The 13,543-nt window shown below is 49.2% G+C and overlaps 1 protein-coding gene across 1 annotated transcript in view; it reads left to right on the top strand.

Moving 5' to 3' along the window:
* Positions 1–6,799: 6,799 nt before the first annotated feature.
* klhl32 (kelch-like family member 32) overlaps positions 6,800–13,543 on the top strand; it is a gene marked incomplete at its 5' end in the record, with an annotated part of 20,035 nt that continues 13,291 nt past the window's right edge. The window contains 2 exon segments of the mRNA XM_080540049.1: positions 6,800–6,822; positions 7,838–8,015. Of these exon segments, the coding sequence (XP_080396175.1) occupies positions 6,800–6,822; positions 7,838–8,015 (201 nt within the window).

Genomic DNA, 13,543 nt, shown 5'->3' on the forward strand with positions numbered 1-13,543 from the left:
AGGACAGGAGCCAGTATGTGGAGCTACGCATCTGCCTAGACACGCTCTTGGACAACTCCTGCTCAGAGTCCTACAAATATGCGATTCTCCTTCAGCATGTGAGGAACCCCAGAGCCCACAACATGGTACTGGCCCATGCCTCCGCACCGACACCTTACACCAGAGCGCTCGCTGACTTGGATGCCCGCTACGGTCGTCCCTGGAACCACGCCCTTGCTGAACTGCAAGCCCTCGAACAGCAGGCCCCCATCAAGGATGACCGGGCGCTGGATGACTTCGCGCTCCGCGTGCACACCTTGGTTGGGATGCTGAAGACGCAGGGCCCAGCTGGCGCCAGCGAGATCAACAGCACCTCCAACGTAGAGCGGCTGCTCCGCAAGATCCCACGCTTCCGGCAGGAGAGGTTCCGGCGACAGCAGCGCGTTCGTAACCCCGAGAAGTTGGGTCTGAGCATGGCTGCCTTCGCGGAGTTCCTACTGGAGGAAGTGCATGACACCAACGTAGACGCCATGGGTTACGCTGAGCCGAAGAAGGAGAGGGAGAAGGGAGACCGCTGGGACGGGCCGAGCTCGAACAGAGGACGCCCAGTAGGAGTGCTGCACACGGAGGAGGAGCCTCGGAGAGAGAGGACCACCCGACCTGAGGGAAAGGATTCCTCTCAACCCCCTCCAAAGGGACGGAGAGGTCCACCGCCATGTCCGTACTGCACCAGCGAGCACTGGCTCAATGAGTGCAGTGACTTCAACAACCTGAGTACCGAGGCCAAGCAGAGGTGGCTCGAGAAGAACCAGAGGTGCTGGAACTGTGGGCGCGACCATCTGGCGAAGAACTGCACCTTGAGGAGGAAGTGCAACCGCTGTGAGGAGGTCCACCTCCACATCCTACACGAGGTCTCCCTCGCCAGGTCCACGGAGGGCAACAGAAGCCCTAGGTCCGGTCGCGCACCGGAAGAGGAAACCCCTGTCTACTACCTAGACTCGCCACAGAGCAGCGGCTCCAAGGTTCTACTGAAGGTGGTGAAGGTCCGACTTCACCACAACAACGCTGTGTACGACACGTACGCCGTTCTAGACGACGGGTCGGAACGGACCATCCTTCTCCAGGGGGCAGTGCGCCAGTTGGGGCTCCAAGGGACTGCGGAGAAGCTGACTCTGCGCACGATACGTCGCGACCTTAAAGAGGTCACCGGGGCGAGAATCAACTTCTCTATCTCCCCGGCGGGGCGGCCGTCGGATAGACATCGGCTTCAGAATGTCTTCACCGCCGACCAGCTAGCGCTCTCCCGCTACGACTACCCCCTGGAGAGGTTACGCGCAAGATATCCCCACCTACGGGGAGTAGACCTACATCCGATAGAAGGAGCGGAGCCAACCCTTCTCATCGGCTCGGACAACGCTGAACTGATCGTGTCGCTCCGTCCTCCGCTGAGAGGACCACGAGGCTGCCCGATGGCTGTTAAGACTGCGCTTGGGTGGGCCCTCCAAGGCGCTACCGAGTGGAGAGAGAGGGACGGGAGAGCTACGTCATCCCTCCATGTCCGAACCGAAGAAGCAAACCAACCAACCGGACCGCCTGGAGTGGAATCTATTGCTGCCAGTGCACCTGGAACAGTTAGTACCACAAATGGTTCACCACAGGATGACCAACCGAGGAAGAAGTCTCTGTGGACAGAGCATAAGTCTCTGGATGGGAAGCCTTACTACTACAACTCCCAGACTAAGGAGTCCCGGTGGTGGCGCTACCGTGCCATGGCGGCAACAGCTGTTGCCGAGGAACACCTGCAGGTGGCCATGCACCCTCACGTGGCCGAGGTCAGCATTGACGCACCCGTCAACTCCGTCGAGTACACGTCAGCCATGAAAGTCTCAGCCAGTATTGTAGACGCCTCCAAGGAGGAAAGGCCGAAGTTGGCGAAGAAGAGAGTAAAGTGGAACCCAGAAGAGGAGGCCAAGCAGGCCTTCAAAGAGCTTCTGGAGGAGGATGGTGGTTCATCCGACGCGTCATGGGAGCAAACCATGAGAATGATCATCAACGACCCACGCTACAGCGCCCTGCCCAAGCTGAGTGAGAAGAAGCAAGTGTTTAAGGCCTACCAGGCTAAGAAGGAGAAGGAACAAGCCAAGCAGCTCAGGAAGAGGAACTGTGAGGCGCTGACGAGCATTCTGGACAACATGGCCAACGTCACCTACTGCACCACCTGGTCCGAGGCCCAGCAGTACCTGCTGGACGACCCCTCCTTCGCTGAGTACGAGGCGCTGGAGAACATGAACCAGGAAGACGCTCTGCTCTGCTTCGAGGAGCACATCCGCGCCCTGGAGAAGGAGGAGAAGCAGACGATTCTGCTGAGGGAGAGAGACAAGATGTCCGAAGGTGCCGTGGTACTGGTGAGGGACCAGTCCCTTCCGCGCGCCGCCTGGCAGACAGGCAGAGTGGTCGACACTATCACCTCCTACTTCGCGCTGCTGGAGCGGCCTAGCCAGTGTGCCTTCTTAGTTGACTGAAACCGAGGGTTTCATGGGGCGGCTGTTGTGAAGGCCCACAGTTTAGTGCCAGTTTAGTTTCCCCAAACCAGCCCTATTTTTGCCCCTAGTATTTCCTTTGTTATTTTCTATACAATTCATATACGTTTGTGAAGTGTATGTATTATTATTGTACTGTTTATGTATATGTTGATGACGTAGTATATCCGGGGTGTGTCTGTGACCCGGATGTTACGTTCGGTGGTGCCTATATAAGAGACGGAAGTAGTCCGCGAGTGGGAGTGTGTGGTGAGCAGCAGAACGAGAGAGAAGCAGAAAGAGAGAGAATAAGGAGAAGCCGATCCAAGATGGCGGATTCAGCAGCGCGCACCCCGTGCAGCAACTGAAGACGCCAGGAAAAGCGATTATCGAGTGTACCACGGTAGCCCGTTTTAGTTGTGTTCAACGTTGGACCAAGCGGGACGCCGGCTGGACATTAATCGTCGCCTCCACGAGCAAACACAGACTCCAGCGGAGCTTCAACGCGGACCACTTCATCGACGCACATGCCAGTCAACCAGGCCTCAACGCGCACCACGCCACTGGACTATAAGCCTGTTCAGGCCCGAGACTGTCAGTGAGTGAGTGTGTGTGTGTGTGGCCGGCCGGGAGGGAATATATATATGGGGATGTATACCACCGTCGTGTAATAAATGTGTTGTTCATATGTAATACCGTGTGCTAGTTGTTTGTAGCTCCCATGCTAATGCTATTTGTTTGTAGCACCAATGCTAATGCTAGTTGTTTGAAGGCTAATGCTAATGCTAGTTCCCTTGCTAATGCTAACGACCTTAACTGCTAGTCTAACGGTTTGCTGTCGCCCCCTGCCTGTATCCTCCTATACTGCCTATTTAGCTCCCTTAGTTAGATAACCAGCCCCTTCCTAAATTATACAGTCCTTTTCAGCTACTCCCTGGTTACAGTATCATTTAATGCCTTAATGTAAACATAAAAAAAATGTGTTATGTATTATGTGTAGTTATTTGAACCCAGGAAGATGCAGTGCATTATAGGTCCTGAGATAAAGATCTCATGAATCATTTTAGAAACAACACAGAAATTGTGTAGCAAACTATTTCACAGATGTTTCTCCCGTCAGATCCTATACGGATCCCCATCTAAACTCAGAAAGGCTGTAAATTTCAAAATAAAAGTGGGTAACATTAATATCACAAGAAAAGAGGATATTACATACCTGGGCTCCATCTTAGAGGCAAATCTTTCCGGAGATAAAATGGCAGCAAAAGTAATCAAAAAAGTGAACCATAGAACTAGATTCTTGTACAGGATATCCTCACTTGTCAGTAAAAACACACTGAGGACCCTATCAGGAGCTCTCATTCAATGTCACTTCGACTATGCCGTAACATCATGGTACTATAGAACCACAAAGGCCCAAAAAACAAGACTCCAGACAGCCCAAAATAAAATGGTTAGGCTTCTGCTAGGCCTCCTCAACCCTAGGACACATCTAACCGCTGCTCATTTTTTGAGCCTTGATTGGCTACGAGTAGTTGACAGAGTGCAGCAGCTTGCACTGGGCCTGGTCTTCAAGATACGCTACACCACAAAGACACCCAAGTACCTGTCAACATACTTCCAAAAAGTGAACAACGTCCACACATACAATACCAGAGGAAGCTCCACGAACCACGTTCAACCGCGTTGCACCACAAACAAGGGGTTAAACTCGTTTGCAAACTATGCAGTAAAAATGTGGAACGCCCTTCCTATAATCTTAAAGGAGTGCAAAACACTGCCCACCTTCAAAACCACTCTCAAAAAACATTTACAGGAGGCTGCAATCCGTAACTGGACCCTCTAAATCAAAAATCAGATTAAAAGACCCGAACTACCCACTGTACATACTTTGTGTTTTGTCCCCCGCCCCCACCTGTGGTGTATGTCCCCACCTGTCCTACCCGCTGTACATACCTTATGCTTTGTTGTATTGTTCTTCCCATGATGGATGTATGTTTATCTTGTAGATAGTACTAGTTATTTGTCTGTATTATCTTGTAGATAGTACTAGTTTTTTTTGTCTGTCTTACATGTAACGATGAATTGAGAATCAAGGACCCCAATTGAAATAAGCCAGTGGCTTTCTTGGGTTTTTATCCTGTTAGTTGACCTTGTATGTAATATGTACTTTCATGTACCTACTTCTGCAAATCTTCTAATAAAGTTTTCAATCAATCAATCAATCAAAGAAAAGACACAGATGGTAATTGAATAGCGCCCCGTGTCAGTGGGCAGAAGTCATACACAGACCTCACCACTGGATGGCGCTGTATCACACACGAGTAAATTCATGTGACCGATAGGAAGAGGCGGGGTTAGTAGAGTGTGACAATCTCGCTGCTACAATGTAACCCACTAATAAAGTATCCAAGACAACCGCGGCTAGCAGACTTCTTACCTGCGCTCAGTTGCGTTTCACAAATGTAACAAATTGCGGATTATCAAATGACAGACATCACTGTCAACCCGACGGAACGGCGCCTAGGGGACTGGGCTAGAGCAGATTCATATGAGGTGCGTAGCTCCTACAACATTAGGGGAATTATGGCATGTAGAATGTTGTTGCTTGGGTAAGTAGGAGCGAGATAGCGCGTATTTGTTCCGGACAGAGGAGGTATACCCTTATATTCTGGGTCAGATTTATGAGACTTTGGGACACGGCGGGGGGCTTGATCTGTTATGTTGCACACCCCCGGTTGGTTGTCTGTCTGTCAGCTCAGCCGCTGGCCCTGTTGCTAGGAAACCTTTGACAGCTCTGAGATGTAGAAGTGATAAGTGGATGTTGACCACGAGCCGTGCACGGCCTGCTGACTCCTGTCCTCGAGCGCACCGATTCTGCACCCACCACACTAGCTGGCTTTTGGCTGCGTTCGTAAATTCTCTCTCGGAAATCTGATCAGCACTCATGGAATGCTTCTTGTCCAATCAAATGACTCGGTCTATATGTATGACGTTAAACCCAGTGTGCGTTCCGGCGCTCTCGTGGCGATTGACGAACGCACCCTTTAATCCACCGCGCGTGCATGGCTCCTGCGACGCACGTCTTGTACACGCTTCACTATGTTAACCGCATCACGTGAGTCGGCCACTGTGAATAATTGTCATTAGTCCGTTTAGGCTGATTACATTCTATGATCATGTGTTATTCTCATGCGAAGTCTAAAAGTGCTACTCTGCCTCTCTGCCCTGCCTCAGACTTTAGGATAGAATGTATGTATGACTTGCTCAGTCAGCACTCAACGCTCCAGGTGCTGAAGCCAGAAGTGTCATCATTACATAGGCTATCCACATTTAATGAGCATCAGATATCCACAGAGCATGCAGCACAATAGGCTGGTGGAGGGCTTGGACCATGCATGCTGTAGTTGGAGTTAAAGCCTGCATCGACAACATCCCCTCTCTCTCTCCCGCTCCCTCTCAGAGCCTGCTGCGGCCAAGCGTCTGAAGGTCACCCGGGGAACTGATCGATATCTCTCTCTGGACAGGACAGGAGCAGCGAAGTGGAGACCTCAGTCCTGCCTGCACCTCAGACTCCACTGCTCTATTAGAGATATCACCATGCCGTTCTTGGCTGCCAGAGACCGGCTGTTTCAGCACTAGATCGGAGAGCGACTAACGTGAGTAGCCTGGTTCTAGTGTTTCACATTGAATTTGAGCAGCTTGTGTTTCGCAGCGCGTTACGGTTGACTTGTGTTTCAGGTTGTTGTAGGCTATTGTTACAGACTGTCTCACATTCAGGTGTGTGTAGTAGTAGCCAACCGTATAGTGTTGCACTGTACGTTACGACAAGGTTGTAGCTCCTTGTCTCTCTTCATGTGAGTGGTGATGCTGCTGCCCATGTCATATTGAGGATGCGATATTATGGTACTAGAGTACTTTTTTTTTTATCAATGTCTGTCGGGTACCTAGATCACACTGTACCGTACGTGAGCTTGAGGCCATTCATTGGCTTTCAGTGAGGTGGAGTCATGTATTTTCAGGTTGTCTTTTTCCTACTTTATTGGGGTTAGAAATCCAATCACCATATGCATCTTTCTGCATAAATAAACGTTAAATACAAACAAATTGAATAAAAACACCATACCGTACACAAGACACACTGGTCAGTCAGACCGGATGCACAGGGGCTGACTTGAATGTTTCTCTCTCGTCAGCCTAATGCACGTGTGGAGTGAAGTGACTGCAGCTCTCAGGACCCCCCTCGGGACAGACAGCCTGTCCCTCTTCGGCTGCCTCCTCCTCGCCTCCTCTCCAGGAGCATGCCTTCTGAACCTTGTCTCAGGTAAGACCTGCTCTGTCCGTTTACACTGAGGCACACAGGGACACACCCGGAAAACACCCTCCAGCGTGTACGCGTCACTCACGCACGCACGTGCGCACTCGCACACTCACACACACACACACACACACACACACACACACATACATACACCCACACACACTCTTCTACACACACTCCCACTACTCCCCCCCCCCTCTCTCTCTCTCTCTCTGTCTGTCTGTCTGTCCCTCTCTCTCTGTCCCTCTCTCCCTCTTTTGATTTCTCCCTCTCTCTGTTTTCTTACTCTCTGTCAGCTCAATCCGTTTGCTCTGAGGTGTTACTAGGTTACCAACACTGCTGAAGGAAGCTCTTGTCACCTCACTTCACCTCTCTCTCTCTCTCTGCCTCTCCTCCCTCTCTCTAACGCCCCCCCCCCCAACCTCTCTCTCTGGGATGTTAATTCCCCCATGTCTTCCCTCTAGTGTGAGCCAGCTCTGCCTCTGGTCCCTTTCCCCCTGAGCTGATATTGCCAGCCAGGACTGGGCTCCAAACAAACAGCCTGACTCACACTGCTGTCTCCAGTCACATCCTGCTCTGTGTGTCTGCCTACAGTGACACCATGAAGCTGAAAGGCTGAGCTGCAGGTGACGAAGTAGCAGTAGACAGGCAGATCAGAAGTGGACATAAATCCAGAGATGGACAGATAGGAAGTTGAGCACCAGATAGGACAGGGAGACAGACAGACAGGCAGACAGGCAGGTGGGCAGACGGACAGACAGAAAGACAGAAAGACAGACAGAAAGACAGACAGAAAGACAGACGGACAGACGGACAGAGAGACAGAGAGACAGACAGACAGAGGTTTACTCCCAGCTTTCATTGCTTTCCCTTTCCCTGCCCCAGTGGCCATGCTCTTACAGGACAGGCAGACAGACACACAAACACACACACACACACACACACACACACACACACACACACACACACATACACACACACACAGGTCTTTCATCCCCTTCCTCTCTCCCTCCTCCAGTGGCCAGGAGATGCTGACAGAGATGCTGTGCCAGTCCAAGTCTCACCAGGACGCCGTCCTCTCCGCCCTCAACCAGCAGAGGAAGGATGGCCTACTCTGTGATGTCACCCTGGTTGCCGGGGAACAGAAGTTCCATGGCCACAAAGCGGTGCTGGCGGCGTGTAGCGATTACTTCCGGGTGAGTGTCGAGAGCGGCGAGACGGAAGTGTGCCACATATATGTGCAAACTTGTGAGTCACAAATCAAATCAAATCGGATTTTCCTTATATAGCGCCTTTCGTGCAAAAATGCAATACAAGGTGCTTAACAATACAATGAAAATTCAACAATACAATGAAAATGCAACAATACAGTGAAAATAAACAGTACCAAATTGTGCAAAACTGAAATACAAGGGGCTTAACAATATAATTAAATACAACAATACAACGAAAATACAACAATACAGTAAAAAATAAATGGTAATAGAATTAAATGATTAGTATAGGAAATAAGAGACATGGTAGAACACAGAGACCAGAGAACACAGTACAGTGTAGCACAGTAACAGGGGGTCCTCACCCAGTCCTCACCCAGCCAACAACTACAAGGCCAGTGTCAGAGGACCTGAGTGCTAGTCCATTTAGTGATTTGAAGACAGACAGGCAACCAATGAAAGGCCTTTAGGACAGGTGAGATGTGTGCTCTCCTTCTGGTCAGTATACATGCGGCTGCATTCTGAATGATCGAGCTATATGTGATTTATAGCTTACTTGGGTAGACCAGAAAGGCGAGCATTGCCGTAATCAAGCCTGCTAGTGATAAAAGCATGTATACGGTAAGTCTCTCAGTGTCTGTCTGTGAAAATGGTCTGAAATGGTTTAGCACTGAAGGATCCAGGTGACTTTTCTTTGGGAGAGGTTTCGCTAGCGGTTTTCAGTGACCGAGGGAGTGAGCAAGGAGTGATGTACAATAAGTAAACACAGTCTTAAAAAAAGATGGTGGGGATAGGATCAAGTGAGGAGGTGGAGGGTTTTAATTGCATGACTTACTTCCTGATCATTTCTTTATCGACAGCAGCAAAACCAGAACATCTGGGCCTTGGGCGGATGCGGGACATAGAGTTCTAGCTTTCCCCTGCACTTTCCCTCATGCTTTTTCTCCCTCAGACCTGCTCTTTCCTCTGCTTTTTCAGTTGGAAAAGTCTCTATGGAAAAGATTGATTTGAGGTCCAGAACCCTAGCTTCACCTTTAGCTAGTTGCGTTTGTTCGTCATAAATCAGTCAAACGTGGAACCTGAGAGAGTAAGGTCCAATACAGAGTGATGTGGTAGACTCTCGCACAGCGTTGGATACCAAGTGCAGGTAGCTCATCGTAAGCACTTGGCGGATTAGCGAAGTAGACTGACATGGACGATGGAGCGTCGTGGAGACGGGCCAGTGAAAAGTGCATGGATGAGATTTGATTTAGGCACACTGAGCAGCTTAGGAAGGGGAAGTCATCTCTCTCTCTCTCTCCCTCCCACCTTGAAGACGAGAGCCAAATGATGTTAAAGTTAGACCCTGTACACTCTGTGGGGTAGTTGTACTCCTCCTCACCTCTCTGTGGGGGGGGAGTGTGTGTGTGTGTGTGTGTGTGTGTGTGTGTGTGTGTGCGTGTGTGTGCGAATTTAGATAAACCATTTGTGACACAGCCCAATGAAAAGGGCTACCTGTAGGCGAAATCATGTTTCTGTTTTTTACATGTGCTTAAACTACAGATTGTAAGCTTTCAAATGATGCATCATACATTGAAATCGGAAACAAATTGAAGACGACATGAGTATTTGAAAGTTGCTACACCGGAAATCACTAAGCACAGAAAATCCCCATCAAAGATAATGAATCCCCATCAAACAACAAGAAACAAAGTCATTGTGTTATAGATTACACTTATTTAATGAACGTAAACCTGTTCGGAAAAATAACGAGTGGGTACTTCACATCTTCGAGTTGAATGTTAGCTAAAAAAACGAAAATCAAAAAAAAAAAAAAAAAAACTTTAAAGACGAATTTGACGTCTTTCTCATTTCCGAGAGGTGTCCAGAAACACCAGGAGCAGTCACATTTAGTTGATCAGGCACTTTGAAAGGGCAGGGAATGTATGCATAGCATATGCTCGGGGTTTTTTACACACACGCACACACGCATACGCGCACACACACACGCACACACGCACACGCGCGCACACACACACACGCGCGCACACACACACACACACACACAGTGATTAAAAGGGAATCATCCAGTCGAGATGAGAGTTTGTAATGAGATACCTGGCGAAGCGTGAGCTGTGTACCTGTGATCTGTTCCTATTCTGTCACCTGTCTCCTCCAATCACATCACATTACCTCTCTGGTCACCTCGGGGAAATACGTATCACACCACTGACAGTATCACACCACTGACCATATCACACCACTGACTCAGCCTGTTGACACCTTAGAACCACGGAGACTGCAGGATGCTGTGGTCTTAAAGCCCTGTGCCAGAGACAGACAGACAGACAGGCAAGCAGACAGACAAGCAGGCAGTGAGGCAGTGAGGCAGGCAGGCAGGCAGGCAGGCAGGCAGGCAGGCAGGCAGGCAGGCAGACAGACAGGCAGGCAGGCAGGCAGAAAGACACACAGACACACAGACAAGCAGGCAGTGAGGCAGGCAGAAAGACAGACAGACAGACAGACAGGCAGGCAGGCAGAAAAACAGACAGGCAGGCAGACAGGCAGATACAGAGAGACAGACCGAGCAGACAGACCAGGCACAAAAGGACGGGGCATTTTCTTTCCATAAGTTGTTTGTGTTCAACACACCTGTGGCGATCTGGATGTGCGAGAGTTTTCCCTTTGCTAACCCCACCGAGTCTACCGCACAGCACATGTTGGAACAATGCGCATACATACACTTACGCTATGTTTCACTGATTGGACTATACCCAGTGTACTGTAGCGCACGGCGGGGTGGTGGAGTAGCTCGAAGCAAGGATCAAACTCACTAGCTCCCACTTGCCAACCCAACCGGGCTACGCTAGCTACTGCTGCTTACTTTGCTCAATTTGATTTGATTCAAGACAATTTCCTGCGTATAGCTTTAGGCTACTGCTGGCCGGGAGAGAGAGGCCAGTGGCGGTGGAGTGCAGGCCAAACCAGGAGGGTTGTCAGTCCTGGTAGAACTCTGCAACCCCCCACTGCAGTGTTCTGTTGTAAAGGCACTACAGTAGGAGCTGTCCTTGGTGCTGTGCGCTCTCTCCTTCTTTGATGTTTTCATAACACACGCACACGTACATACACACACACACACACACACATACACACGCTCGCACACACACACACACACACACACACACACACACATACTCAAGAGGACCATCCAGCCCCCCCCCCCCCCCCCCCCCACACACAGCCTCTCTCTCCCTCATCAGCACCTTTCCCAAGGTCAGAAGCAGCCCTGTAGCTGCACCTATGTGAGTGACACTGGGTGTCCTCTACTTCCCTGCTCCCCGCACACACATACCTCCAGCCAAACACACACACTCACTCACACTCAAACATGACGCCAGTTACACACACACACACACACACACACACGTGCATGCACGCACAGACGCACGCAGGCACGCACACACAAATACACACACACACACCCACAACTCCAGCCAAACACACGACCCCAGGCTGGTGCTCAGTCAAGCGGTAGATTTGTAATTAACGCAGCTGTGAATCAACTAGGCTCAACCAGGTCTTATCTCTAACGAGACGCGCAGACATTTTAAAGCAGGCAGCGTCCTCAAGTCGACCCTCTGAAATACACCTCACTTAAAATAGCAACGAGAGCCGCGTAGGGGGCTGGCTGGGAACAGACAGACATATGAGTCACCTTTTTAACTACACTGAACAAAAATATAAACGCAACACTTTTGTTTTTGCGCCAATGTTCATGAATTGAAATCAAAGACCTACGACTTTCTCTATGTATACAAAAGGCCTATTTCTCTAAAATGTTGCTTTTTTCAAAATAAATGTTCAAATTCAAATCTATGTTAGTGAGCACTTCTCCTTTGTCGAGATAATTGGCATTGTGCTGTGTGATAAAACTGCACATTTTAGAGTAGCCTTTTATTGTGACCAGCCTAAGGCACATCTGGGCAATAATCATGCTGTCTAATCAGCATCTGGATATGCCACACCTGTCAGGTGGATGGGCTATCTTGGCAAAGGAGAAGTTCTCACTAAGACAGATTTAAATAAATTTGTGTACACAATTTTAGAGAAATAGGCCTTGTGTACATAGAAAAAGTCTTAGGTCTTTGATGTCAACTCGTGAAAAATTGGAGCAAAAACAAAAGTGTTGCGTTTATATTTTTGTTCAGTGGACATTAAGGGAATGTGGTTATGCCCAGTCAAGGACAAAACACAAAACGAAGATGCTTGGGCTCCCTCAGCACGCACATACACATGTACACACATGCATGCACACACACACACACACACACACACACACACACACACACACACACATACATACACGTCAGTCAGATTTTCAGGCACTTGACCCCCCTCACAGGATATTGATGTCATCAATACGGTGTCACTGCCAACCAGTGTTGTCACATCTGGTATGACGTTGGCGGTGCCAACCACTGGTTTATTGGGGTTGGGACTCTCAGGACCGCAGATGTGGGTCAATGACATCATGTCCAACACTTACTCGTCCCATATCACTAGAAGAAAGTCCCAAAGCTACTTATAACTCCTAGTGACATCAAGTTGAATCGTTAAAACAGTGAGCCAGATCTGACGCAGACACTGCTTGGGCTATTGGGTTAGGGAGTCTATCCTATCGTTGGATCTTGGCCTGGCTAAATAGACAGAATGTTCAGATATATAGATATGTGTTTTGTAGGACAGGTATGAGTGTCTGTCATGTGGAATGGAATAGGGAGCTATGACTGCAACATTGTGAATGGCTCAGTGACTACGCCCGTGTCCAGTGGTTGGTAGTGCAGCGCCTAATGACTGAGTTTCTTTTCTGTATTACTGCCCTCTCCTCTCCATCATCATCATCATCTGTTCCTACTGGTCCTCAGGCCTCGATCGATGACTCTGTCAACCTCTCGTGGTGTGACACCGATCAATACCTTTGATTAGTGACTGAGCAGCCTGTAGGACACACACACACACACACACACACACACACACACACACACAGCAGGACCAGGCGGATAGTCCCTAGTTTTGATTTAACTTTGAGGTGGTGCATGTGTGTGTGGGTGTGTGTGTGTTCATGTGTGTGCATGTGTAGTGTGTACATGTGTGTGTGTGTGTGTGTGTGTGTGTGTGTGTGTGTGTGTGTGTGCGTGCGCGTGTGTGTGTGTGTGTGTGAGAGAGAGAGAGACTTGGTGACCGGGTAATGATGATAAGTAATGATCATCTGTCTTTGAGAGTTTTTCATTTAACCTTTATTTATCCAATTAGTTAGTCTAATGGAGATAAAATATAATTTTGACATGAGACCTGGTATAGATCAAGGTCACTTATGTTGTACACAATGACTAAGTTGAAATGGATGAGATGGGGCGCCTGGGTGGTGTAGCTCAGTAAGGCGCATGCCACGTAATCGCAGGGTGGATTGCGATAAACTAAATAAATATGTTCCTAAATAAAGTTAACTCTCTATCTTGTAAACTAGATAC

The sequence above is a fragment of the Nansenia antarctica genome, assembly GCF_963989245.1.
Source record: "Nansenia antarctica genome assembly, chromosome: 10".
NCBI classification, from domain to species: domain Eukaryota; kingdom Metazoa; phylum Chordata; class Actinopteri; order Argentiniformes; family Microstomatidae; genus Nansenia; species Nansenia antarctica.